Source organism: Eimeria acervulina, genomic scaffold, assembly GCF_000499425.1.
Source record: "Eimeria acervulina Houghton genomic scaffold, Eah_scaff70, whole genome shotgun sequence".
NCBI classification, from domain to species: domain Eukaryota; phylum Apicomplexa; class Conoidasida; order Eucoccidiorida; family Eimeriidae; genus Eimeria; species Eimeria acervulina.
In genome coordinates this window covers 14,438-42,411 of record NW_013549646.1, presented here as the reverse complement: position 1 = coordinate 42,411, position 27,974 = coordinate 14,438, and the positions used below count along the sequence as shown (strand labels likewise).

At 56.6% G+C, this 27,974-nt stretch overlaps 3 protein-coding genes across 3 annotated transcripts; 2 read left to right on the top strand and 1 right to left on the bottom strand.

Moving 5' to 3' along the window:
- Positions 1-45: 45 nt before the first annotated feature.
- On the top strand, positions 46-17,963 carry EAH_00012580 (hypothetical protein, conserved; the record flags this gene model as incomplete). Its single annotated transcript, XM_013394622.1, has 15 exons — positions 46-160; positions 386-1,878; positions 2,009-2,984; positions 3,259-3,677; positions 4,189-4,639; positions 4,796-5,293; positions 5,528-5,942; positions 6,122-7,448; positions 7,824-9,790; positions 10,020-10,128; positions 10,332-12,626; positions 12,744-13,598; positions 13,856-16,486; positions 16,626-16,916; positions 17,061-17,963. 15 exons carry the CDS (start codon positions 46-48, stop codon positions 17,961-17,963), a joined length of 14,745 nt encoding a protein of 4,914 aa, XP_013250076.1.
- Positions 17,964-19,836: 1,873 nt separating this feature from the next.
- On the top strand, positions 19,837-21,906 carry EAH_00012570 (hypothetical protein, conserved; the record flags this gene model as incomplete). The annotated part of the gene is made up of 1 exon (XM_013394621.1): positions 19,837-21,906. The coding sequence occupies one exon, from the start codon at positions 19,837-19,839 to the stop codon at positions 21,904-21,906; it is 2,070 nt and encodes a 689-aa protein (XP_013250075.1).
- A 2,800-nt stretch (positions 21,907-24,706) lies between these two features.
- Positions 24,707-26,848, bottom strand: EAH_00012560 (hypothetical protein, conserved; the record flags this gene model as incomplete). The annotated part of the gene is made up of 1 exon (XM_013394620.1): positions 24,707-26,848. One exon carries the CDS (start codon positions 26,846-26,848, stop codon positions 24,707-24,709), a length of 2,142 nt encoding a protein of 713 aa, XP_013250074.1.
- Positions 26,849-27,974: the final 1,126 nt, after the last annotated feature.

Below are 27,974 nucleotides of genomic sequence, written 5' to 3'. Positions count from 1 at the left end.
AAGAATGAGCAGCATCAGCACATTCCGCCTCCACCTCAGACGGCAATGAGTTCTGCAGGCGGTCGCGGGGGTTCTTCCCCCTCGCAGCCGCCGGGTGCAGCATCAGCAGCAGCAGCTGCAGCAGCTGCAGCAGCAGACGCTACTACAAGCGTTGACGGAGGTATGTTTTGCTCTTCATCGAGTTTTGGAGGCGGCTTTACTTTGTCTCGCTCTGCCTCTCTCAGTGGTGTTGACCCCGCCGCTGCTGCTGCTGCCGCCAGTGCTACTGCTGCTGCTGCTGCTACTGCTACTGCTGCTGCTTGCACGTATTTCGTAGCAGAGTTGGTGTAGTTGTTGTGTCTGCTGGTGCTGCATCTTCTGCTGTGTCTGTGCTTCTGTGGCGCAGCTGCGGCAGGCCGGCTGTATATGAGGGCCCTGAGCGGCAGCAGACAACGCAAGTCCGTCAGGCGAGACGCGCTGCTGCATCAATGTTGGGTTAATCCTTGTTTGCCTCTAGACAAGGAGCAACAAAGGCAGCAGCATCGAGAAAAGGAGGAGCAGGAAGATGCTGCTGCAGAAGAATGTAGGCTGCTGCTGCTGCAGCAGCGCGTTGCGGAGACCCACGTCGAGATCGCTGAGGGCAATGGAGCGGAGCCTTCCCAGCAAAAGGAGGGTGCTTCAGAAGCAGCAGCAGATGCTGCTGCTGTTGCTGCCTCTCCAGCTGTTGCTGCTGCGTGCCCAGAAGAAGCAGAAGAGGATGCCGACGCGGTCAAACGCGTAGAGCCGGTGCTTCCTGACGAGGCAGAAGCAGCAGCAGGAGGAGCATCAGCAGGAGCAGGAGCAGCAACAGCAACAGCAGCAGGAAGTGCATCCGAGGAGTGTGCCAGTGCTTCGCAAGAAGCACCGAGAGGGAGCGATGCCGGCCTAAATAGCAGCATGAATAGCGGCTGCTGCAGCAGCGGCAGCGGAGGAAGAGAGGGCAGCAGCAACAACAGCAGCAGCAGCACTCCTGAACCAGCTGGAGGGGGGACCCCTACGCCAGCCGCAAAGGATTGCAGCAAGGCTGCCGCCGACTCGCCAGCCACAGCAGCAGCAGAAGCAACAACAGCAGCAATAGCAGCAGCAGAAGCATCTCTGCAACACCGCGTTCAAGTGCCCCTTGTCCGCATCCTCACAACGCAGCCTTTCCGGGTGTTTGATGCCTCTGTTTTCTGTTCTGCTGCTACAGCCCCAAGCAGGGGCAGAGGTCGTAGAGGTGCAGCAGCAGCTGCCAGACGTCTGCTGCAGCAGCAGCAGCACGAAGAAGATATGTTGCACGGCCCCCCTGTGCGTGGCTCTCGCGGTGCTCGTGGCCGGGGAAGGGGAGCAGCAGCAGCAGCAGCTGCTGCTGCTGCAGCTGCTGCGGCTGCTGCTGCCGAAGCAGAAGGAGGCGGGTTGGGAGGGCGCGCTGCTGCTGCTGCAGCGACTGAGCAGCAGCAGGAGGAGGCCTTCCGGCTGCTGCATGAGGAGCAGCAGCAAATGGCAGAGACCGTTGCAGACTGGGCCACAGACTTTAACTGTCTCGACCAGGAACTCGTATATGAATACATGTATGCTGATCGCCGTCTGCAGCAGCAGCAGCAGCTGCTGCTGCCACCGCAGCTGCGCGCAGCAGCAGGGGATCTATCGGGCCAGCAGCCGGAGCCGGGTTCTCTTCAATCTGTGCAGCAGCAGCAGCGGCTGTTGCAGCAGCAGTCTGTCTGGCGACGGGAGGGATTTGATTCTGTTGGTGCAGCAAAGATAGCCACTTGTGCTGTTGCAGCGCAGCGGGGAGACGCTCTGCTGTACGAGCAGCAGCAGCATCCTCATCGGCTTCCAAACCCATTTCAGCTCTCAGTTTTGCATGAGCCTCTCACTGCTGTAAGCTGCTGCTGTTGCTGCTGCTGTTGCTGCTGCTGTCGCTGCTGCTGCTGGAGCTGCTGTCGCCGTTGAATGGGGGCCTCACTGCACTTTCCGTGGGGCTGCGTGTTGCGCTGTGGTGCTGTTGCAGGTGCAGCGTCAGGCTGCTGTATTCTTTGCACAGGTTCCTGCTGCTGCTGTGGGTAGCAGCAGCCCAGCAGTTGTTACAGCAGCAGCTGCTTCAGCAGGTAGCGCTGTATCCGCAGCGGGGGGGAATGTGCTGCTGTTGCCGCAGCTGTGTTCAAAGACAGGGCTGCAGCAGCAGGAGCAGCAGCAAGCTGCAGCAGGAGCGGACAGCAGTGCTGCTCCTGCAGAGGGCGAGAGCAGCAGCAACAGCAGCAGCAGCAGCTCGTTCCCGCCGCCGCTACGGGACGTAGATACCTTACGATCGCTGCAGCAGAATGTTTCGGTGCAGCTGGAGCGTGTGGAGTCGTGGCTGCTGCGAGTGACAGTGGCTTTGACGGATGGCTGCAGCAGAACCCCACTGAATGCAGCAGTTGAGGTGCCGGGAGCGCAGCAGACAGAGTCTGTGAGTTTGCTGCTGCAGCAGACGGTCGACCTGCCGCTGCCACCGGACCCCGTAGCAGCAGCAAAGGGGACAATTTTGCCTGTCTCCATGGGCAATAGGCTGCACTTGGCGGAAGCAGAAGAGCTGCTGCAAGAGGGATTGGTGCTGCAGCAGATGGTAGGTGTTTCACACGAGCTGCAGCAGCTGCAGCAGCGCGTCCGACAGAGCAAACAGTTCGCCCAGCGCATCTGTGCTGCTTTGAACGGCAGCAGCACTGGCAGCAGCAGCAGCAGCAGCCGCCGTGAGAAAGGAGAGAACGCAGCAGCAAGTGGCAACGGCAGCAATAAGGGTCGCATCCCTATACAGCTGCTCCGCAGCTTGCTTGTAGAGGGGTTTCATGAAATACCGTTTATAGTTCCAGAGTTTATATTCCTGCTGCAGCAGCTGCAGCAGGTTGTCACTTGGCGGGAGTTGCTGCGGTCAGCAGCAGCAGCAGGAGACCTGCAGCAGTGTGAGCAGATCCTTGCCCAGGCCCAGGACGTGTGCGTCTACATACCCGGTAAGGCAGAGGGTTTAGGGTTTAGGGTTTAGGGTTTAGGGGTTGTTACAGGCGTAGTGGTGCTGCAGTGTCGTGCTGGCCTTAGCACCCTAGTCCCAGACAGCTACAGCAGATGCTGCTGCAGCTGCTGCTGCAGTTGATGCAGCTGCTGCAGTCGGAGGATTTTGTACACCTGCACACGGTGGATGGTTGTTCTGGTCCTGCATTGCCCTACGTAGCGGCTTGCCTCACGTTTAAGCGGCTTCTGCTGCTGCTGCTGCGGGTTTGCGTGCAGGGTGGAGCGACTGGAAAGGGCACGTAGCTGCTGCTGCTTGGGCTGAGCGCGTAGACCGTTTGCTGCAGCGACCGATACGGCTGGGGCTGGCGGTGGCTCTGCTGCAGGAGCCATCTGCTGAGACAGCAGGGCCTTCCGCTCGAGAGCTGCAGCGTCGGGTTGCTGCTGCACGTGAGTGGGCGCGGGACTGCTTGCAGCCGCGGTATTTGCAGTTGCTGGCAGCAGCAGGAGCAGATGCTGCAGCACTAAAGGAGTTGCAGTCTCTGGCGGAGGGCTGTCCCCCTGCGCAGGATGCAGAAAGGCGAGAGGAGACGCAAGAAAAGCAGCTCTCTCTCTTTCCTACGCCTGGGGACCTCGAGGCTCTTATTGCGAGACATACAGCACTTAAGCTCATCGTTCCAGCCATCAAATATCTGGAGGTCCGCTCCTTCTCTTGCTATGGGCTCACTAAATGCATGCCGCACACCGGTCTCTGTCTCTGTCTCTGTCTTTGTCTCTGTCTCTGTCTCTTTAGACAGAGACAAAGCGGACACGTTGTCTCTATGCATACATCAATGTTCACAGATACCAATTAATAATACATATTTTCGTACATGTATGTGCGCATATATATATATATATATGTATTTATATATCTGCATATATGCCTATATATATGCATATCTATGATGTATATACGTATATATGTATATATATTCGTATATATATATATATATGTTTGCATATCTATATGCCTACATCTGGTTTTAAGCAGATAGAGGTGCACAGAAACGCAGTTTGTAGTATCACTACTACTGCTGCCCAGCTAGCCGTTCACTGCATTCGAGCTGCATGGCTAGCAGGGCCACTGCTTGCTTCCAGCTAGCTGTCCTGCGGGTTTCTAATTTGCGAGTGCTCTTCGTTCTGCTGCTGCTGCTGCTGCTACTGCAGGTTGTGTACGGTCGGTGGCGCAAGTGGGAGAAGCGGTTTGTGAAGACGGAGGGCGGCAGTTTGTCTTTGGCTGAGGCCCGGCAGGTGCTGCACGACGGGCAGGCGCTGCAGCAACAGCTGGAGATAGGGGCTTGGCTGCGTCCTCTTTCGGTGTACGTGGAGCAGTGTGCTGCCTTTACAGACAGAGCGCGCTCGCTACTGGACCGAGCAGCTGCTGCTGCAGTTGCTGCTGCAGCTGTGCGTGTTGGATGGGCTGTGGGGTCTCTAGACGGCTTCCGCCGCAAGGGCACTCTGCTGCCTGAAGATCTGATGCATGTCCTCGAGCTGCAGACACACCGCAAGCAGGCGGAGCCAACTGCAGCAGCATCTGCGTCAGCAGCCAATCGAGACGCAGCACCAGAGCGACGCAGGGCGCCCTACGAGCAGCTTGTTGAGCTCATCGCTATCCACGGTGAGCTGCAGCCAGGGCCTTATGCTTCTTTTGTTCTTGCTGCTGCTGCTACTGTTGCTGATTTGGCGCGTCGTATAAGGATTTGCTGCTGCTGTTGTGAGTTTGTTGCTTAAGCGGGGTATTGTGTGCTCTTCCGTGTTGCTGCTGCTGCTGCAGAGGGCCTAGTGATAAAAAACTGGGGCCTTCATGGAGACCTTGTAGACCTCAGGGACAAGGCACAGCGGTGGCTGAAGAGGGCCCAGGACCTTCTCGCCATTCCGCAGCAGCCAACGCCCTCGCAGCAGCAGCAGCAGCAGCAGCAGCAGCAGCAGCAGCAGCAGGTCGGGGACGTGGAGGGTGTGCGTGGCGATTCAGCAGAAACAGCAGACAGTACAGCAGCAGGAGCAGGAGCAGCAGGAGCAGAGGGAGCAGCAGCCACTGCGGAGCCTCTGCAGAAGGCACTGCGTTCCTTGCTTCCTTGCAGCGCGAACACTGTGCGCCTTGCTGCGCTGCTGCTGCTGGAAAGCGACTCTGTCTGCTGCTGCCCCGAGCTCGAGACACGGCTGGAGCAGCTGCTGCTGTATGCACTCTGGCGTGGGAGGGTCGCTAGGCTGCGGGCCCCAGCCCAAGACACCGTCGTGGAGGAGCTGCTTGCTGCACCCTCTCTGCAGCACTGTAAGCCTTGGGACATGTCGATGCTGGTGCTGCTGCTGCTGCTGTTCCTGCTGCTCTAGGTGCTACCTGGGTTCCTCCTGCTGCTGCCGCCGTTGCAGGCTGCAACGGTGGTAGCCGCTGCTGTGGGCAGGCATAGACAGACCAGGCAGCGAAGCCCGCCGCCTGCTGCTGCGGCTGCATGCGACCAATCTCATCCGCTGTTCCTGCTGCTGCTGCTGCTGCTGTGTGCTGCAGTCTCCGAATGGATAGACACCACAACACCTGTCTCCGTGCTTATGGCTCGCGAAGCTGCTGCTGTCAGCAAACCGCCCCGCTCAAGAGGCCGCGACCAGAGGGCTCAGGCGGCCCTGCAGCTGGAGGCTGCTGCTGTTGCAGCTAACGAGAAGCAGGCTGCTTCACCTGAGGGCGCAGCAGCAGCAGCAGCAGAAACAGTGAAGGCAATGGATGTTGACGAAGCACGCGCCGGAGACGCCTCGCAGCAGCGTGAAAAGGTGGAGCCACTCCAGCAGCAGCAGCAGCAGCAGCAGCAGCAGGTGCTGGATAACAGCAAACAACAACAGCAATGGGCAGAGCTGACCGCTCTGCCCGAGCTAGAGTTCTTAAAGGCGCTTAGTGGCATTGCTGCGGACTGGCAGCAGAAGGCACAACAGTAGGACATCTCCTTGCCTGCATCTCGCTGCTGCTGCTTCTGCTGTAGTTCGGCTGCTGCTGCTGTTGTTACTGCAGTAGATGGTCCTGCTTCCGATGCCTCAGCAAGCTCCCTTGAATAATGTGCTGCTGTCTTTCTTTATAGAGATGCTGCTGGTGTTGCAACTGTTGCTGGTGCAGGTTGCGCGAGGCTGTTCCGCGTCCGCGAGCGTCTGAGTGGCAGAAGCTGCTGCTCGAGGCTGAAGACCTGCCTGTACACCTGACTGCGGTTCGACAAGACATCGCGCAGGCGCTGCAGCAGCAGCAGCAAGTGGAGGGTGAGCTCGCTGCTGCGCTGGCCTCTCCAGAGACGGCTGCATCATTGACCCAGTTGCGCGAGCTGCAGACCCGAGCAAGCAGCTGCAGCGTGTACATTAGCTGCTTGGGGGATACGGAGAAGAGGTTGCAGCAGCTGCAGCAAGTGGAAGCAGCAGCTGCCCTTCATCTTCAAGCTGAGGACAAGCCTCGAGTGGAGCTGCAGCAGTTTGTGGAGCAGCAAGAGCAACTGTTGCAGCTACCTGAGCATACACCCGATTTGCCTTGGTTCACGCGCCTCAAGGATGCCTGCAAAGCTGTCTCTCGCTGGATAGAGGAGACAGATCAGCTGCATGCGCGCGGGGTGTCCTTGCGTCAGTGGCAGCAGCACGTACGACGGGGGCAGAGCCTCAGAATCAAGCCAGAAGGGCTGCAGGAGCTGCAGGAGCAGCTGCAGCAAAGTGCAGACTGGTGTGTGGTGTATCAACACCTCCTGGAGCTTCGCGCGACGGTCCGCTGCCACAGTGCAAGTGCCGCCGCTGGTGTTATTGCAGAGATGCTGCAGGACAGCTCGGGGCCTCTGACGATCCTGCCGCCTGGAGCAGCAGAAGCAGCAGCAGCAGCGGCTGCTGCTGCTGCAGCGACACCTGGTCTGCAGCAGGAGCAGCAGGGGACACGAGTGAGGGGCTATGTCTCTTTGCTGGATGCGGAGCGGTTGACTCGGAAGCCCTTTGGCTTGGGCAAGTCTCTGCTTCCCTTTGCAGAGCTGCAGCAGCACGTCAAGACTGCGCAGCAGCTAAGGGAGCGCTGTGCTGCTGCGCTGCAGCAATCGTACAGGGAGCGTGCAGCGTGTCTGTTTGGGATCGCCGCGGGAGTCGATCCCCAGCCGGACTTCGCCTCTCCAATTTCAGAGTCCCAGGTGTTGTTCCTGTTCCGTCAGCAGCAGAAGGCTGCTGCAGAATTAGCAGGAGACGCAGCAGCAGGAATTGCTGCTGCTGTTGCTGCAGCTGAAGGCGTTGGGGAACAGCAGCAGCAGCAGCGACTGCTGCTGCTACAAAGGGAACAAGAGCAGCAGATACTTGCGTTGCAGCTGCTGTCCCCTGATGCAGCAAATGCACTTTTGTGGAGGACGACCAGGAGACTGAGACGACTTGCTGCTGCATGCGCTGCCAGCCGAATCCACATTAAAGAGAGGCGGCTGCTCAAGGTAGAGGTGCGTATACACCGCATGCATGCACAGGAAGTCCCGTGTTCCTGGTTCCTATTCGGTAAATGGCGTCGCGGGTCGGTATTGTCAGGACATATGAGGCTGCTGCTTCTTCTGCTGCTGCTGCTGCAGGTTCTGCTGCGGCTGTACAACCACCGCATGCTCTCTCTTCTCCGGTGCCCACGGCATACACTGGCCGAAGCCGAGCAGTTGCTGCAGCAAGTCCGTCGCCCGTTTGGTTCCCTTTAGGGCTGCCTATACGCGTGCAGTCGCATGCATGCATGCAGCCAGCGAATGCATATATGCCTTTATGCTTGCTCTTGTGCAATTGCTGCTACACTGATGATTGCGCGCGTTGATTGGGGCTTTTTATGCATGCAGATTGAGACGCGAAGGCTGCAGGTCAGAGAATCTGGAGGCGGTCTCAAGGGTCCTACGCCTTCAACTGAGGGCCCCGCTGCTGATGAGGCTGCAGCAGCAGAAGGTGATGAAGAGGAAGAGAGTGCTGAGCCGCAGCAGCAGCAGCAACAGCAGCAGCAGCAGCAAGCGACCTCCGCAGCTGCTGCAGCCCAGCAGCAGCTGTTCGAGCTGCAACTGCAGCTGCAGCAGCAGCTGCTGCCACCTCAGCCGCAGCCTCAAGAAGAGCCACCGCCAATGCGTATATCCCCTGTGAGGACACGCAGGCGGCAGCAGCTGGGTCTGGAGGATGAAGAGCAGCAGCAGCAGCAACAGCAACAGCAGCAGCAGCAACAACAGCAACAGCAGCAACAGAATCAGCAGCAACAGAAGCCGCCAGTCCCCACTCGCCGCAGCGCTCGTGCGCCGCGCCGCCCAAGGATGCATGGAGACGTATTGATACCGCTGACGACCCGTAGATCGGCCAAGGCTGAGGAGGGAGGCGAAACAGCAGCAAGTGTTGGTGCTGCTGTGTCTCCTTCCGGTGACCAACAGCACGAGTGTGTGCAGCAGGAGCAGCAGCAGTTCGCACAGCTGCAGGAGCAGCATGCTGCCGACGCAGAGGACGCGGGTGCTGCCCCAGAGGCAGCAGCAGTAGCGGCGGCGCCAGCAGCAGCGGGTGCGGACGTAGCAGCAGGGGCAGCAGCAGAAACGGCAGCAGGCGGAACAGTGCCGACAGGAGAAGCTTCAGGAGACCCTTTTGCAGGGGCTGGGGCAGCGGAGGAGCTTAGTGAAGATGAAGAAGAGACATTAATGCTACAGGAGCTGCATCCTTTGGATGGATCGGCCGGCGCTTCATTTCTGCTGCAGCAGCAACAGTTGCTGCTGCTGCCAAAGCAAGAAGGGGAGGGTGCTGACGAGAAGCCTCCTTCCCCTGAGGGCGTTCGAGTGCTGGCGCTGGTGCAGGAGCTGCAGCGATGCGAGGGCTGCAGCGCCGCCTCGCCTATTGTGTCTTTGCCAGTTGAGTTGGTGGATGGCCCTGCGTACATGCGGCTGAGAGGCTTAGTAAGGGACACAGAGAATTGGCTGCAGCAATACAGATGCATGCGCCTGCCGGTGGTGCGGGAGGCGCAGCAGCCGCTGCTAGATGAACTCCGTCTCATGCAGCGCCCTCCTCAAGAGGACGCCTTGGCGGCTCAGGCGGGCTGCTGTTTTTGTGACAAGACCGCTGCCTTTGCAGCAGCACTTGATGAGGACGAGGGCGGCGAAGAGCAGCACTGCGAACAGCAACAGCGCATGCAGCAGCAGCTGGAGGGCATCAGCCCCCCAGTCAATACCGATTTGCCTCCAGCGAGCGGAGACGCGGCGATGTACACAGACCGTGCAGAGCCCGCGGCAGCAGCTGCGAGTACAGAGGCTGCTGCGCCTGCGGAAGCGGAGCAGCAAGCAGCAGCAGAAGCTGCTGCTGCTGCTGCTAGGGCACGTAAGGCGTGGCTCGAGGAGCGCGAAGCCGCGCTACAGCCGAAGCATCCCCCGTTCGGGCCCTCATTTATATTGAAGTGCGTGTTGCTGGTGCTGCCGTTAATGACTGAGGAGCTGCAACGCCTGCTGCTATACGCTGTTACGAAGGGATTGACGCTCGAGACACTCATGGGCCTCCAAGTCCACCTCAAGTTGCTGCTTGACGTTGCTGCTGCAGCAGAGGCAGACCGCACGCAGCAGGAGCAGCAGCAGCAAGCATCCTCGCTTGAGGATGAATTACAGCAGCTGGAGCAGCAGCAGCAGCAGCAGCAGTGCCTGAGCTCAGCGGAGACTCAGGTTCTTGAAAAGGAGGGGATGGCGGCAACAGAAGCAGCAGCAGGGGCTGAGGCGGAGTTTCGTCGAGTCTGGCCTAATGGAAAGCCTCCTGGTTATGCGTTTCATCTCCTCACGGCCTATGCTCTGCACTACAAGTGCGTTGTTGCTGCTGCTACTTTTGGTGTTGCCGGTGATGGTGCTGCTGCACTTGTCTCTGATTTTGTTGGTGCTGGGCTCGGGGGCTTGTGCTGCTGCTGGTCTGGGGATGGTGCTGTTTGGACTGGGTTTGCTGCAGCAGGCTGCTACTGCAGACTGCAGCAGCAGCAGCGACTGCAACATTTGCAGCTCCTTTTTCTTGTTGTTGTTGCGGTTGCGTTTGTATAGGCAACTTACGGGCGGGAAGATCAGCTGGCCTGTCTCCGATGTGCGGTCTCTCCATCCGTCTTTGCTGCGCCTTATTGAGTCGAAGGCAAAACGCAGGGGAGACCATGCGGTGCGCCATGCTGTTGCTGCTGGGTAGACACACGATAGCTGCAGCAGCAGCAGCAGGAGCAGCAACAGCAATAGTTGTGATGCGGCTAGCTCCAGGGCCAGCGCTTTTGTAGCGGTGGAATACTCAGAAACTTCTGCTCAGCTGTCGCTCTTCTTGCTAGACATGCAGTGCTTTGCTGCTGTTGTTGCTGCTGTTCTCTGCAGTCTACTCACGGCCTGTGGCTAACCAAAGGAGCCAACGCTCTTCCGGGGAAGGCCCGGGGGCCGAGCAACACGAAAAAGCAGCCAGCGGGTGTAGGCGAGACTGCAGCTGTGCAGCAGCAGCAGCAGTACACCCCTGAAAACACGGATGCTGCTGCCGCTGTTGCGCCTCAGCATCAGCAGCAGCAGCAACTGTCCCAGAAGCGTGCAGCTACTCGGCAACAGTCCCCAGGAGTCCCAGCAGGTGGCCATGGGAAGAGAGTTAAACTAGCGGAGGCCTCAACGGAGCTCACCAGCGAGCAGCAGCAGCAGCAGCAGCTGCAGCAGCATATGCAGGACGAAGTATCTGTGGCCGACTGTAGCGTATCTTCTGCAATTCGGGATGAGTCGCAGCACGCAGGGCCTTTGCAGCAGCAGAATGCAGCAGCTGGAACAACAACGGCAGGAGGACCTTCAGCAGCCGCTGCTGCTGCTGCAGTAGGAGGCTCGTTCCCCCAGCTGGGCAGGCGAGCGAAACAGAGCCACAATTACCCTTGCCGCAACACAACTCCACGAATAGGAGACGGGCGTAGGGTCCGTTGTTTCTCCTCTAAGGAGATGCTGAGGGCTTCAGGGATACCGCTCCCCACCTTCAGGGAGGGGTTGTTACTGCTGCTGCGCATCTGCTGCTCCGGTGGCTTCCTCACGGGAGAGACAATCTTGCTGCAGGCGCTGCTGGTGGCCCAGCTGCTGCTCAGCTGGTGGCTGCGCCAGCAATACCCCTTCCTGCAGCAGGAAGAAGATCTCATGCGGAGGCAGCGCAGCGAAGCAGAGCAGGAGAAGACGGCAGCAGCAGCTGCTGCCGCTTCAGGGGACACCGAGAAACAGCAGCAGCTGCTGCGATCAGCTCAGCAGCAACTCGTCCCAACTGCTCAAGGTACTCTGGCCCTCCCCTTACGTCGCCGCATGCAAATCTGCTGCAGCAGCAAAGCCCCAGCCTACCAGAACCCATATCGATGCATTGCTGCCACGGGCTTGTGCTCGAAGGAGGGCGTGATGAAGGTGTTGGAGAAGCAGAAGGAGTTGCAGCAGCAGCAACAGCAGCAACAGGAGAGCCAACGGGACATGAAGACCCGTCTTCTCGATTGGCTGCGAACACCTACCGAGGAGGGCTGCAACCAGCAAAAGGAGCAGCAGCAACAGCCAGGTGCTGCTGCTGCAGAGGGATTCTTTGAGACTGAAAGCGAAGTAGAGGAGACCCTGCAGGATCTATTCGATCCCCAGTTCGCCCGGCAGCTACTTATACAGCAGGAGCTGCAGCCATCCGCTTCGGGCGGCCGTAGTATGGACGACCAGAAGGCGCAGCTGCAAGACAAGCTGCCGCTTCAGCAAAAAGTGTTTCAGGAGCAGCAGGAACTGCAGCAAGACCTGCAGCAGGACTTGCAACAGCAGCGGCGGCAGCAGCAGCAAGAGGCTGTCACTCAACCTGTGTCCCCCCTAGGCGATGCAACGCCTCCAGCTGGAGCGGAAGTAGCAGCAGCTGCAGCTCTAGAAGGGGAGGGCCCGGGTGAAGCAGTCAGCATTCAGCAGCAGCAGCAGCAGCAACGATTGCGCAGGCCTCCTGTGGGGCTCGCTGGTGCTGAGACGGCCTTCTGGCAAGGAACGCCTTGGGACGTTGGGCTTGAGGATTGGGAAGTCCCTTCACTTGCTTTTGGTCTTGCAAGGCAGCAGCAGCAGCAGCAGCAGAATGGCTGTGTGCTTGAGGGCATGGCGGTAGATGACTCTTCCAATGCCCCTGCAGCGTCTGAGGAAGAAGAGGTACAGCGGCTTCTTCAGCTGCTGCAGAACATGGCCGGTCCTGTGCTGCGGGACGATGCAGCAGGCAGCAGCATGCGGTGCGTACAGCACATCTCTCGGATGTCTCTGGATAACACCAACAGCAGCAACGGCACCGAGGCTGGGGGCCCCAGTGTCTCCGCAGCTACAGTGTGGCTGTATCGTCGATCCCTGCTGGACTTTGACTTCTACGAGAACGAGGATGTGATGCAGCAGCAGAGAGAGCAGCAGCAGCAACAACAGCAGGAGCCGCTGCTGCCAGAGTCGCGCAGCCGGAGACTGTCTCCTGATCGGAGGCAGCTGTTGGAGGAAGCTCTAAGGGCCCCGCTGCCTCAGGCTTCTCTGCTGTCTCTGCTTCGTCTCCTAGAAGTTCTAGACGGTCTCCCGTTGCAGCTGCCGCTGAAGGGTCGCGTTGCTGCGCTGCTGCTGCATGCAGTCGATTGGGCAGTGCGGGCTAGGGAAGCCATCTGTTTCCTTCCGAGGGTAAGTGCTGCTGATGTTGTTGCCTCTGCTGCCGCTGCAGCCTCGTTGTATCCCGTCGCTAAAGGACTGCCTCAGAGTCCTGATGCTGTTTTGCTGCTGCTGCTGCTTCTGCTGCAGGATGGATATCGCCGCCCGTGGACTCGTCTCGACGCAGCCACAGATCCGCTTGTCCCGGTGTCTCGGCAGCTGCTGCGCCACCACTTGCTGCTGGCAGATGACTCTGGAGAGCAGCAACAACTGCAGCAGCAAGAGCAGCAACAGCTAGTGCCTGGTACCGCGCCTGCTGAAGTGGCCCAGAAGCCGGAGCCAAGGCTTTCCGTTTCATCTGACCCTGAACAGCAGCAGCAGCAGCAACAACAGCAACAGCAACAGCAACAGCAGGAGGCTGAATCCTGTAATGAGTGGTTTATCGCAGCGGAACCAGCTGTGTGCTTGACCCCCATTCAGCGTGCCTTTGTCCAGCTGCAGGAGGCTGCGCTGCTGCTGCACGCGGAGCCAGCTGAGGTTTGTCTACTATGCAGCAAGCCGCTGCAGCAGCAGGACTCCCCGCAGCACCCATGTTTAGTGTACAGGCAGCACTATAACAGGCGGCAGCAACTTCGAGCAGTTTTAGGATGCAAAGTCGATGACCCTGCTGCTGTAGCAGAAGCAGCAGCAGCAGCAGAAGAAGCTTATATGCAACAACAGCAGCTGCTGCTACCCCTTGACGAAGATGGAATGGGTGGCTGGATCAGCTGCAGCTACTGCAGCAGGAGATTCCACGTTAATTGCGTGTCGCAGCTTGCGAGCAAACAGCAGCATTCGGAGAGTGAGAGCGCAGCGGCTGCTGTTGCTGCTGCCTCGACCCCAGGGGTTGGCAGCAGCAGCGGCAGCGTGCTGTTGCTGCCTCCACCCCCCGATTGTGGGGGCCCGTGGGTATGCGTGGGGTGTACAGCCAGGGGGGCTGGAGCAGCAGCGACATTACAGGACTTTGTGAGGCTCAGCGGAACGCGAGTGGCGCAGCTCTTCTCGTTGACGGCCGCAAGGGTCTCGCTCCCTGCTGCTTCTAGGGTAGGGCTCTGCTACTGCTGCTGCTTCGATTGCTGCTGCTGCCGCTGCAGCTCCGACTGCTGCGTATGCCCTGTAGCGTTGCTCACATATTACTGGGCTTGTGTACGACGTGTGCTGACGACTTCTGCCTTGGCTCCTGAATCCTGCTACTGTTGTACTTGCTGCTGGGTGCGTTTCAGGTGCTACGACTGCTGCGGGAAGCAGCAACTTTGCCGGTGCAGCACGTGCTACTGCAGGAACGCGAGGCGCTGCAGCAACGCATATGTTTGCTGCGCCTGTGGGTTCGAGACGCTCTAAAGATGTTGCTTGAGTTGCCAGCTCCAAACTGCATCTTCCGGGTGTCTGAGGAGGTGCAGCAGGAGCGGGTGCAGCACAGGCTTCAGCTCGAAGACGAGGCACCTGCTGCGTCGTCAGATGCAGCCACTGCTTCGGATGCTGTGGTGTCTGCTGCTGCAGCAGACGTGTCAGCTGCATCAGGTGCAGCTGCGGCTCAGCAAGAAGAGCAATCAGCACCTCTGCACACTGCTGCAGACACGGGGGGGCAGCAGCTTCAGCAGCTCGGGAGAGGAGCAGAGACACAAGACATGGACGAAGGGTACAGTGCGATGCAGCAGCAGCAGCGGACGGAAACAGGGGCTCCTCCGCCGCAGGATGAGGTGCAGCAGCAGCAGCAGAAGCAAATGGAGCTGCTTCTATGCACCGGAGTAGAGCCTGCAACCCGCGACGCAGCAGAAGAAGAGACTGCGGAGAGCCGCCACCTGGAGGCTGCAGCAGGTGAACTAAAGGATGGCGCAGCAGCAGAAGCAGCAAGTATGCGGGGCCGCAAAGCAGCAGCAGCAGACCGCAACACACGAACACGCAGCGGTGCACTGAGGACAGCTTCGGCGCGAGATTTGCTGCTGATGTCAAAGAAGACAGGGATTAAGAAAGGCCCCTACGGCAGGACGCCTCGCCCCGGCCCTGGGAGAGGACGGGGGAGGGGAGCCCACCACGGAGCAGGAGCAAGGGCCTACTTGGGTGCAGCCGGGTCTAGGAGTGCTGCTGCTCAGCAGCTACCGGCCGCAGCAACAGCAGCAGGGGGAGCTGCAGCGGCAGCAGCAGCCGCAGCTGCTGCTGCCGCTGCTGAAGAATACGATGAAGAGGTCGCTGCGCAAAGACGCAAACATGGGGAGACAGTTGAAGATTTATTGATGGGATGCATCGTCTCTGCCGGACAAGGGGGTGCGAGAGATGTAACAGAAGAGGACCTGGATGAAGATTTAGTTATTGCCCTTCCCCGTGGTCTGGGGTGCCTGTACACCCGAGCGCGGAGGCGAAGAGACGAGGGCCTTCCCCTCGATTTACTAGCCCTCTCTGTGCTGCTTGCCACTGGGGTTCTCTGTGGATTGGGCTCTGTCTCCGAGCTGTCACTTCTTGGCCGTCTCCTGGTGCGACTGCAGGAGTGGGCTGCTGCGCTGCGCTTCCTGACAGAGACACTTCCGCAGCTGCGGAGCGGCAGTAGCAACGGCGCAGCAGCTCCAAGTGAACCGCTACCAAGTGTCTCCATTGGGGCGCTGCAGCTGCTGCTCACCGAAGCGAGGCCTTGTCCCCGCATTCGGGTCCCCTGCAGCTTAGCAGCTGAGCAACTGCTGCTGAAGGGGCAGCAATTGCAGCAGCAGATGGTTGTTGCGCTGCTTCAGGCAGAGCGGGACGCAGCTGAGCAGCTGAAGCAACACGAATTGTTGCAACAGGCGCAGAAGCGCCGCGAGCAGCTTCTGCAGCTGCAGCCACAGCAACAGCTCCAGTTGGGCGACGCTGGTGGGCAGGAACATGGAATAAGGGAAGAGCTGCAGCAAGTTGAGGCGAGTGTGGCAGCAGCAGAGACAGCGCATGCAGCAGCCGAAGCAGCAGTTGGCAGGAGTAACCAGCAGCTGCTCGATCTGGAGCAACAGCTGCACAGCAGCGGTATTGGTGGGCTCCAGTATGAGCCGCTGTTCCACGAACTCGTTGCTGCCTGCGCCTGGCAGCGGGAGGCGGAGGCCCTTGCAGCTTGTATCGAAATGGAGTCTGATGCCACACGCCAGCAGCAGCAGCAGCAGCAACCCGGACTTGTGAGCAGCCCAAAACCCCTTCCCCCAGCATACCGCAACACTGCTCACCTATGGCGGATGGTGCAGGTGTACGAACCACTGCGTCACAAGTGCAATGCCCGCATCAAAGCACAGGAAGAGCTTCAGCAGCAGCAGCAACAACAACAACAACAGCAACAACTGCAGCAGCAAGAGCAGCAGCAGGAAATGCAGCAAGAACAGCAACAGCAACAGCAGCCTGGAGAAGCACATGGATCCAGACAGTCTGCAACTGAAGAGGATGCGAAGCAGTTGGAACTGGCCCCTCTGGCAGCATGCAGCAAACGATTCCTTGTAGTGGGTGCTCCCATCCTGTCTTTGTTGCGGTCAACTTTAGAGCGCGTGTTGGAGTTTGAAAAGAGGGTGAGAGAACTGCAGGTTGTGGGGCCCTTGCCTCAGCTGGTGCTGACGGAGGGAGGATCAGCATCAGCTGCGGTGGTTCTACCTGCCACAAAGGGACCAGCTGCGCTGCTGCCGCAAAATTCCCAGCAGCAGCAACAGCAGCAGCAGCCACAGCAGCCGCAGCGGTTGTCGTGGGCTGAGTGGCTCTCTCTAGTTGAAGGCGCCAATAACTTGGGGCTGGATGTTGAGTCAGCAACTCTTGTGAAGCAGCTGCATGCACGGGCCCTGATATTGCAGCAGAAAGTGCAAAATGCTGTTGCAGCGCAGCCGATCTCTAGTCTAGAGGCAGCACGTGCGATGGTGAGTGATGCTCTTGACTTTTTTTCTTCTGCTTCTGCTTCTGCTTGTGCTAAGGTGAAAGCACTGGCCGTTTCTGTTGCTCCTAGCCGGGGACACATACTGCGAATGTAACTTGTGGGCTGCTGTTGCTGTGCTGCAGCTTGTGGAGGCCTCTAACTTGCCGGTGGAAACGGGAGGCATTGGTGCAGTCTCTGCTGCCATTGCTGCTGTCGACGCCTGGGAGCAGAAGGCAGAGGCGGCCTTGCAGCAGCTGCAGCAGCAGCTCCAGCTGCAGCAGCTGCAGCAGCGTTGCGGGCTGCCGCCGCAGCAGTTGCTGCAGTTGCAGCAAAGCCAAGCCCCGCGAACAGAGGCTCTTTGGACCCTCATAGAAGAGGCTTCGAAGCTACCGATTCTCCCTGACGGAATCCCGGCGTATATACGCCTTAAGAAAGTGAGCAAAGATTTATTGTTTAGGCTTATGAGTGAAGGTCTACCTCCAAGCGTTTGGCTTTCAGGCTTGTATTTGTAACGTACGGCCAGCAGTATACAGTGATGTGGATTAACGGTTTAGAGTTTGCTTGTGGTGTTTGAACAGGCTGCGGAGGAAGCGGATAAAAAGCTGCTAAGCGACAGAAACGTGGCGCAGCAGCTGCTGCTTTTGCAGCAACTCAAGGATGCTGCTGCTGCTCCGGCAGCTGACGCCGCGTTGCAGCAGCAACAGCAGCAACTGTTGCTGCTACAGAAGGGACTTCATTCTGCCGCAACAGCTGCGGCTGCATCATCAGGGGAGCCATCTGCATTGCTCCAAGCGCAGCAACAGCCGCAGCAGCAAACTTTCCAGCAGCCGTTGCCGCAACAGCAGCAACAAAACCAACCTATGCTGCAGGCCGGAGCTCTTGGCCTCATAATGCAGCAGCTGGCGCAGAGACATGTAGGCGCGGAGAGGGGCTTGATGTTCAACCTGCCATTGGCCCAGCAGCTCCAGCACTTGCACCAGACGCAGCAGCAACTGCAGCAGCAGCTGCTTCAGCAGCAGCAGCAGCCGCAGAATAATCACCATAGGCAGCAACAACTGCAGCTTCAGCAATATCAAGTGCAGCAAAAGCTGCAGCAGAATCAGCAGCAGCTTCTGCAGCAGTTGCAGCAGCAACCGCAGCAGCACCAGCAGCTGTTGCAGCAGCTGGAGCAGCAGCAACAGCAGCAACTGATCTCTCAGCAGCAGCAGCAGCAGCTACTGCAGCAACAACGGGGCGGTAGAGGCCGTGGCGGGGGTAGCAGGGGCAGCAGCACCAGCAGTAGTAGGCAGAAACGCAGGTCCCCCTCCGCTGCAGACGCCTGGAGTGCAGCAGCAACATCGGCTGCAGCGCCCACTTCAGTGGCGCAACCTTTACAGCATCAAGGCGTACCTCCTCATTTGCTACTGCAACAGCAGCAGCAAATGCCTCCCAGTTCGGCTGCTGCTGACAGGGAGCAGCCGATGCCACCCGTGCAACTGTGACTGAACTGAGTTGAATCGCTACACTTTGTGTGACGTCCGCAGCGGCCACACAGGCGGCTGCGATGCTAGCAGCAGCAGTGGTGGCAACAGCACAAGTGGCTGCTACTAGTGCACAGTGCTGCAGTTGCCGGATACGCCACGTATGTTTCTTGATTTTGGTTTAATTTGACCAGCGACGCCTGGCGCCCATTTCTTACGCTTGAAGTATACTTAGTAGATATGCTACCTGCGGGACTCGGCTTTTGGGGGGAGGGGGGCGGTGGGGGGGGTGTTGGTTGCACCGAGAACAGCAGGAAGAACCTGGTTTCAGGCTGTTAGCGCCATACGAAACGTCATACTTCGCCTGCAGCTGCCTGCATGCTGAGCGCACTGAGCTGCAGCAACAGCAGCAGCAGCAATGCTAGTTAGTACAGGGGTGGTAGCACTGCGAGAAGAATTAATAGAAAATGAAGGGAAACAGGAGATGAGGGGCTGGCAATCCGTAGCCAACCTGTGAGCAGAGAAGCATGCAGCAGCTTCCGACGGAACAAGCTACACGTAAGCCTCACAGCTGCTTCCTTCCTGCTTCCGTCTGGCCCCCTGAATAGAGCGGCACAGGGTCCCGGGGCTGGTGCAGCTCCCTCTGGGTTGCATCAGCTCCAGCCGGGAGGGCAAGCCCATAGGTAACCATACTCAGGATAGTTGACTCATGCACTAATACAGCAGGCAACGCGCTAACAAGAACTCAGATTCCAGTGGCCACGGAGCAGACAAACAGGGATGCAAGCACCTACTTCTGACAGACCCCGCCACGCCATACGTGAGCACTTGCTCACGAAGGTATGCGATAAAGATCCCAGGACCGTCGAGGGCCGCAATCGAGCCAAAATACCTTACTTAAGAGTTCCTAAGCGGCAGAGATCCTTCCCAGTCCCCAGCGTGGGGATGGAGGAGAGGTGCACGGTATGCTCACACGCAAACACAAGAAGCTAACGTCTTGCTGGATGCACCACCTTTGTAGACAATTGTTGCACAGATTCTGGCACGTAAGATTCCCACTGAGGCCAAGTAATCGTTCATGCACCAAACTGGGACGGACCACGCTGCTGACCCATTACGGTAGGTTCCCTCTCGCAGGGGTCTGCTTGGCAGGCGCAAAGCTAGGCGTGTAAGCCTGTCCAATGCAATTCGCATCTTGGAAGAGGCAAGCAGCAAAGAGAGTATTTTTGAGGCGGTTGCGGTGTGCTGGCGTAGATGCAGCGCTTCAGCTGCATGCACGAGCCACGTGCGAAGGCTGAGCGCTCCCGTGCTTCTCAGGCTTCTTACTGCTCCCGCACTGTCTACGTATACCATCGAGTGGCTGTCAAAGATAAAGTAAACAAACTTTTTGTGTCATCTACCCTAATCAGAAAATTTCCACGGATTGCATCAGCGTTTGACTTTTTTGCGCTCTTTCCACGGCTGCTCGCCGAACTTGTCCTCTGTTGGACTTTGCGTTGCTTTTACTGGCTGTGATCGTCAGCCTCTTTAACTGATTGTGGCCGAAGGCCCATGTTTGTAGTGTAATGAAAATCAATTTTTAGTTATTTCAGAAGCCGCAGCCGACGCGGGGGAATTTCTTGCTAGCCTGGCAGGGGCGCGAGCGGCCCTCCGGCGAGGGCTGCCACCTGTTGTCGTGGTAATTTTCCTTGCCATCGTCCGGTTGATGGGTTCATTGCATTCTGAGCTTTAGTTAAGGCCAAATAGGCGTGGAACGAGACGGTAGTCTTTGCTAGGGGCCCGGAGGATGCTGTGGGTTTCCGGGACAGTTGTTGCCAGTTGGCTATGCTCCCAAGCTCTCTTTTGTGAGAGTGTTGCTGCAGGGAGCGTCTGGAATGTCTTAGATACGGAGTCCATGCCAAATAGATCTGTCTCGTATGATGACTATTCGGCTGATGTGCCGGGTATCATTTTCACGGAAACCCAGTCGAACGACAGGACAGCCGCCCGCGGTGGGTCAGTCGACGTGACCGTGAGCGCCAATTTTGCATCTTCATCCCTAAGAACAGAGGAGGACTTCCCAGCCGAGCCTGCGCAGGTTACGGCGGAATCTGAACCGCTTCACATTAAAAAGGGCAGAAGAGGGATAAGGCTGGGCTCTGCAGCCGCCCTTAGTATTGCGGTCCCTTTCTTCTTTTTGATCTTAGGACTACTTGCAGTCCGATCGCTCAGAGTTCCTGCGGGTTTGAAGCCACAAGAAGAGTCTTTGGGTCAGGAGGAGCAGCAGTCGCAGCTGCAGCAGCAGGGGCAAAAGCATGAGAGCGGTGGGAGAGAATTGGGGGAAGTATTGCTGCAGCAGGTGGATGAGCTTCTGCAACTGCAGTCAGTCGCTGCCAACCTAGCCGAGGCTGTAGAGACTAGGGAATCTCATCGCTCTTTAATGAAGCTTTGGAAGAGTGTAGAGATGGCCAGAGGGATGCAGCAGCTCTTGGTGCGTTCTCCGGGGCCATCGGAATGCACCGCATTGAGGGAGGTTCTGAACAGAGGTGTGGATGCATTGTCTGAGTTGTATGAATTAAGTCGGCAACGAGGACTGCAACTGGTGCGAGAGACGCGGGCAGTTCAGCCAACGAATGACTTTTCAAATCAGGAACTGAAGACAATGGAGACCTACTTGGGTTCAAACCTTGTAGAGGCGCTAGAAAACCACATGGCTAGTCTTAGATATTCCTGTTTTGCGTTTAAGCAGAAACTGGAGCAAACGGAGGTTTCGCTGGAGGGCCTGCCGGACTTTTTAGGACTGGAGGACTGGAGGCTCTTGGACGCTGTTGCAGCCAATTTGAAATTTCTCAGGGCAGCTCACCAGGCAGCAAAGGTGGGGCTGCAGTCTGCTGAAGAATTAAGGTCTGACGTTGTGACTGTGACTCTTTCTCACATCGTGAGGGAGCAGACTCGCATGCACAGAGACTGCCGAGACCTTCTGGATGAACGGCGAGCCCTGTACAGAGCGGTGAAAGAGCGGCAGCGGGCTCTTTCTGACGAGAACACGGCCGCCGTACAGGAACTCGAAACGGTAGAGGATCTTCTGAGCAGAGCGGAGCAGCTGCTGCAGCTCCACCGCGGAGAGATAGAAGAACTTCAAAGCGAAAGGGAAATCGTGCCCGGAGAAGCAGCGAGGCAACAGGCCGAACGTGTGGGGAAGGAGCTACTGGCGGTGCTGGATGCGGCGTTTGCTCGTCTGCAGTGTTCTAGGGAAATCAGGTCTGATCATAATGTGGAGAGCACTTACAGAGTTTTAGCTTCGAGGGCCAGCCAAGAGGCAACAGAGTCCAGTAGGAGGGTGTCAGACATCGAAACGGAGGTGCACTCGAGGGTGGCCTCGCATGGGTCTCTTTCTAGAATGAAGCATTTAGAGGAGCAGGGAGAAACGCAGGAAAGGACACTTATGAACGTTTCGATTATGAAGTTGCTGACAGAATCGTTCGAACATATCGTAGAAAATGCAGAATCAGCTTCTCGCCAGGCCAGGAATGCAGCTGACTCGACTTCGGAAGGCAGCGAAGCGGCAATGCCCCCATGGGCTCTGATGGCCTCAGCACGAAGGGCAGCTGTGACTGCAGATACTCTTGTCGGGAACGCCGAGCTCCTGTGGTTGCATTCAAAGCTGCTAGGTTCGGTGGAGTGCGACTTGCGGGTAAGCTCCAGTCTGGCGCATGCCGGAGCAGCAGTAGTGACAGAAGGAACAGCACCGACAGGGCCAACAGCAGAAGGGCGGCAACCGTGGGTAGTGGAACTACCATCGCAGCAGAAGGCTCAGGTTGAAACTCTCAAAGGAAAAGTGCAGACGCTGAAGGGAGTGGCGCGGTCTCAATGGAGTGCGCGAGATTTGGCTTTCACAGCTGGCAATATGAAGAATGCAGCCGTCGGAATCTCGTTGATTGTTCAACATCAAGTGTTGGAACAAGTCACAGATCTCATACCATAAATAATCCAATATTCATATGCTTTTCATGCAGAGGTGTCGCCCCATTTTCTTTGCGATGTGGTGGCTCTGAGAACCTCTGTCCTTTTGTTTTTTGCGAGCTGAGCGGCGCCGCGCGAAGCTAGGCAGAGAATTGGGGATGAAGCACAGTGACAAGATTTGGAGACAACTTGGGAGGGTATACCCTTTTATGGAGAACGGCTATTGGATGGGAATATGTCGAAGTGCCATTGCAGACATTGGTGCTTTGGAAAGATGGAAGAAAGGAGCGCGCTTAGACATAGTGGATATCCTACCAATGGTGATTCCCCCTCTGTCCGTGTCTGGCAAGTCCGCTCGCACAGACTCCAAAGAGTCTTTTTCAACTTCGGGAATGCAACGTCAAAGGCTGCAAGGCCAGCCGTTCCTCCATCAGCGAGTTGGCGTGGTGGGGGGCTCCGTATCCCTTTGTTCAGGTGGCTTAACGCGGCTGTAAGAAGACACCAGTGGTGGTGCTTTTTGTAATCTAGCCATTGGTAAGCCTTGACAAAGCAGAGATACTGGGTGGTGGTGTTGCTGGAGCCGCTGTACCGCGCCAAAGAGTGTTGTTTTAATCACAGATTGTCGGCGACAGCAACAACCAACACACTAACAAATGCGTGCGTATGAATCACGTTCACACACAGAATGCCTAGGCAACAATAATGTGCAGAAATCCCGCAGGAGGGCTTTTATCCCGCTGCAATGGGGTGCTATCCTCTAGTAGAGGGAGTGCTCCGCAGTAGTTGCTGCAGCAGCTTTTTGGTTCAGGCATTGCCTCACGCCACAAACCTTCGGCTTTTCGTGTAATGTTGGAGAAATTTCTTTATTGGCTGTTTCGTCTTGCATTCTGGTCCTTTCGTCTCCCCTTGCGAGGTTTTAATGGAATACTATGCAATGCGTTTTTGAGGTTAGCTAGTTGGAAACGGAATCCAGGCAGTTCTAGAGGATATCGCTCATAAGGAGGGATCTTAAAGAAGTTGAGCAGCCTCTACGCAGGGCCCTGGTGGATGCGGGTCTTCAACAGCGTTCTGCTAATCATCAAGCGCTTAACCTGAAGGCTACTGTTAGTAGTGGTGACCGGAGAGGAGATGCGCTTGGGAAGCATACTGCTTTCCATTTCAAAACAAGAATCTGCTACTGCAAAAGGACTACCTATCTACTCCTAGAAACTCCTGCCGCTGTGAAAATCTAGACTGCTGCTGTCTCAAGTCGCAGGGAGCGCTGTGTTAGCGCTAGCGTGCAGCTTCTGATTGTCAGCTCCAACAGCAACAACAAAGTGCAGCCTCTAGGGGCCGCTGCCAAAAATGTTTCTGTGTTGTTGGAATCAAGGCCCCAACACTTCGGCCTCCCGAATGTTGCAGGCATGCCCGCACAGTCCCACATGCCTGCAGCGACGCTACGCCATCTGTGCAATGGCAGTAGAAAGCCGTCAGTAACGTATATTCCTACAAAAATAATGCCTTGTACTCGCATGAAGAGGAATGGCCAGTGGCACCTCCAGCCAACCTGGTACTGGGGAAATTCGCCGTATCAGTGGGCGAATTGTGATTCAGGCTAAGACTGACGTCATCTCTGAAGCGTTCCTACTTAGTAAAGACAGCATTCCTTAGCAGCAGAGGCTTCTGCTACTTGTGAGTGAAGCATTGCCCGCAACGATGCACCGGCTGAGAGCCTTTTTCTTTAACGCCAAAAAAAGCGTAAGAAAATGCTCTCCGCTGTCGGCACATCAGTATCAGGGCGGTGTACCCGCTGCCTCTCGTTCTACCCAATTCCGTTAGCAAAAGTACGCTTGCTTCGCATTTCAATCAACGGCACAGGTCCAGACAGACTTGCGAATTACAGGGAGGAATGAGAAACCAAAGAAAGCAATCCGTACATCGCGTGATAGGCACAGCCAAGGGATCCCTGACAAAGCCGAAAATCAAATTTAGCGGTTAACATCGGACTGGCTGCAGCACTAGATGTGCACGGTGTTAGTGGTGTTGATGCTCTCCCTATAAAAGGTTCGAAACCTTTCGTCGCATCGGAACCCTTCTTAAGCTTCAACATATAATTGACAAGTACTTTATCGCGCGCTTGCTGAGTAATTCCTTTCCGCGGCCGTATACGCGTACGCGTCAAAAACATGAAGGATTACCCAGGCAGTGTCCTGCACAGCTTGCGCTCAGTGAAGACCCTTCCCCATTGCCGCTCCTCCAGAGATTCGCAAGGCCAGTCCCCGTCATGGTGAATACATTATGGGCGGGGTCAATGTGTCAAGTAGGAGAAAGCTGACACCTCTTAAATAGCACGCATAGCGACCACCGGTCCCTCCAAGCTCCCAATTGATGATAACGGCAGTCTTCTTCCACGCGTCCGAATCCTGGCCTACGGGCCTGGGGCCTTCTGATGCCCGCACATCGAGGAAAACCCACAAAAGATAACTGGAAGCATGGCTCCTTTCTTTGGACCTTCTTCGAAGGCCTACATACTATGCAGGCAAAGGGTAGCCAAGTACAGAAAAGTTGCAAGGAGTCCGCTGCTTCTTCGCCGTCGCTAATTTCGTCTCTCGCTCCAGGCTCAAGCAAAGCAGTTGCAGACTGTCCCCTTCAGAATTGTATATATTTTTGCCGCATTTTCGGAAAAAAAGAAGCACCTCTTTTCGTTGCGCCGGTGCGCCGCTGTTCTTTCTGTCCCTCCATGCCAGCAGCATTAACCCTCCGAGGCACAGGGAACCAGGTACCAGAGAGCTGCGAAAGATTACCTGATGCCCATCCTAGAAGAGCCTCAACCTGGTATATGTTTAGTACTTGATCTGTGCGTTCGAGTCAGCCAGCTCCTGCTCTACTACTCCCACGCTACTTAAGACTGCCCCTTTCATTGCTGCTGTTATTTCCACTATTTCACCAGAATCCTGTAGCGAATTGAACATATCCTTGTAGCCCTTCACCTTATCCAAGGTTGCTTCAAACTCTCGTTTCCTTGGAGAAGAAAGCTCGAGTACCCCCAGGGCTCCCGCTGGAGGGTCTAGGGCTCCTGCTCCAACGAGAGATGCCATTCTGTCCGACAGCCTGGAGCTAAGCCTCAGGTCGAGTTCAGCAGATTCCAAGAGCTGCGCCTGCAACAACAACTCGTCTGCCTTCCGGGCGAGGTTATCTGTAATTATCGTTTCCATTCCAACAGCCTGTGATGATCCCATTGCAGGTCCAACTGCTGCCGTGGAAAAATCGCGAGCTGCCGTCTTGGCATCGTCTTCGAGTTGCTGAAGGGATTCCGTCACCTTCTTCAGCAAGCTAGGGTCAAGCACTGCTTTGCTCACGGAGCTCCCCGGCGCATCAGCCTGTGTCATTTCCGACGTATCATAAAGGAGCTGCGCCCCCAGATCCGCTTCCATTAGGATATCTGCCACTCTCCTGCCCACTACTGCGGCCTCCTCACTTGCCCTCGAGGCCGCTGCCTTCATCCGTGTTCGCATTCCTCCGTTTAAAGCCTCTTCTGCATTTGCAATATCGCCGATGGAACGCATATGGATGGACGCTTCTTCCAGAAGGGTCTTTATCTCCTGTCCCAGTTCTTCAGTTAGCTGTATCGCTGGTTGTGCAGATTCGATGTCTCTTCTCTTCTGCAGCTGTTCAATCTCGGCCTTGAACGCATCCAGCAGCCGTCTTCCAGTTTCTAGCTCATTTTGCACCGCATCGAGCTCCTCTAAGGCGGCAGTGTCCTCTTGAGGGAGAGACTTCTGCCGCTCTCTCTCTGCGCTGCACAGGGCTAGCCGTTCCTGCAGGCAGTCACGGCACTCCCTGTAGATGCGCATCTGCTTCCATGCAAAGCGTGACATCACCAATGATTTTGCAGTTGATTCCAAGCCCATTGTAGAGCGCCAACCCATATCTACAACCTCATACGCTGTTTTAGCGAGCTCCACCTCTGCAGCAACAGCACGCAGCACTTGCGCGTCCTCCGCTCCTTTGAAGACCGGCAGCGACTGCAATTCTTCCTCGACCTTTTCTGCGTGCCGCTTAAAGGCGGTGCAAGAAAAATCAAGCCTTTCAAAATAAAGTGCGAGGGATGCTGCGGCGGGTAAGTCCACCCCGCTCAGGGTATTCAGCCCCTGCTTCCATTGCTGAGCAGGGGAAGGAGTTGTCAGCGCCCTTTGCACAAGAAAAAGCCCGTGTTCTCGTGCTGCCTCAACCAGACGAGACAGCTCGGAGATGCCATTCTCCAAAGCCTCCTGCATAACAGCTTCCGGCGGCGAATTCACAGAGTCCCACGAGCCGGCAGAGACCTCTCCCTGCACCTGCTTGGCCTGCTCCATGCTTTTGCAGAAGTTTAGCAGAGCAGAGCGAGACTCCCGAGAGTTCGTGACCTTTGTCAACCAGACAGCAAGTGGATGCATATCCTCCAGGTCATTCAACTGCTTTGTTAGGTCCCCGTAGTTCGTGGCTTGCTGTTGCTGCTCGGGCTGTGGCTGTTCTTCTTTCTTTTTGTCCCCAAAAGCGCCCATATATTTGCCTGCGAGCAGCCCCAAACATGCTATAAAAAGAATAGCAGCGGCGCCGAAGGTGTGGAGGGGGCGTCGTCTGCTCACGTTGCTCCTTTGTGGTGAAGGCCGTTCGGGAGCCACGTTTGATTGAATGGTCTTAGGGGCAAGAAGGTATGGTGATTCTTCTGAGGAGATTGTGGTGGGAAATTTGGGGGCAGCAGAGTCTGCAAACCCAGCAGACATGCCTGCATTTGCATGATGATCAGAAGGCAGATTTGCGGTAACCGTTGCGTAGTCGTGGAGATCTCCTGTAGTCCATGAACCAACCGACAAGGCGCTCTCGCCTTGTACTTCCGTTTGCACTTCGCTCCCGACAGAGGCAAGGTTACTGTTGGCCGCAACGGCATCGCCAAAGGCGATGCCCAGCCACCCTGCAAGGGTAAGAACAGTTAAATATTGCATTCTTCCGCCACTCTGGCTCGAGGACCCCTGGCATCTTATTAACAAGGCCTTGGGAGTTCACAACTCCCAGCAAACAGTGGAATGGCACGGAAGTACGAAAAAACAAGTAGTTCTTAATTCGGGAGGGTACTCCATAGCGACAAAGGCGCGACTCGCTGCGTCCCGCCTGCTCACGCCGAATTTCCGAAACGACCGGGAAATATCGGCTCACACCTTAGTAATATTCAACCGGAACATAATTATTCTTTATAAAAAAAGGCTGATCCCAGTCCACTCCCGTAGAAAGTCACCGCTGTGAACGGGCTACTGCGGGGACATGGGGACACAAACTCTAGCTGCTTCAACCGCGATGGCCAGCGCAGTGCCTCCTTAGGGGAGAGAATACCTATATTCCTGAGAATAAGATTCATTTCTGGGTTTAACGTGTCCCTGCAACGAGAACAATTATTCATTTCGCCCACCTTGCCGCAACGGTCATGCATCCCACTTTCATCGCTGTATTCCACTCCGAGTCAGCTGGTCGGGTACCGTTGGGCGGTTGCTCAACATACGGTCTGTCCTCCAGACAACTCAGGGGGCCTCTCATTGAATGTAATATTGTTTAAATTCGCAACACCTCAAAAAGTGCAGAGCTAAGGCGTGCCGGCGAGTAAAACGGACAGTGTACAAAACAATCCAGTTGAAGCCGTGCATTAGCCCTGCGCTTCGTCGCAGCGTTGACAGTTTTTTCCCTTTGTTTTCAGTTGCCATGTAATTGAGTTTCTTTCCCATCAACTCGGCATAAGTGGAATTCGGTAACCGCCGCGTGCTGCGCGTGAAGCGGATAGTAAGACTGCCCATGGCAAGACGCCTGCCAGCCCTCCGTCACCTTCTTCGAAAAGAGCAAGAAAATTCGGTGGAACAAGTATCGCTGGGCACGAAAAAAGCTGATCTTCTACATTTCCAAATTTCTTTCCACCAAGTGAAGCGTCACCAGTAATGAGATGTAGATGCCTCGATCCCTGGAGCGGTAACTACACTTTGCGCAGATATTCTGGCAGGCGTGCCTAAAGCCACGGCTACCTCGTAGAAAATGCAAGAACACGCATTTTCTGGCGAAAAAAGAAATAGCTAGCTTAGCAGAAGC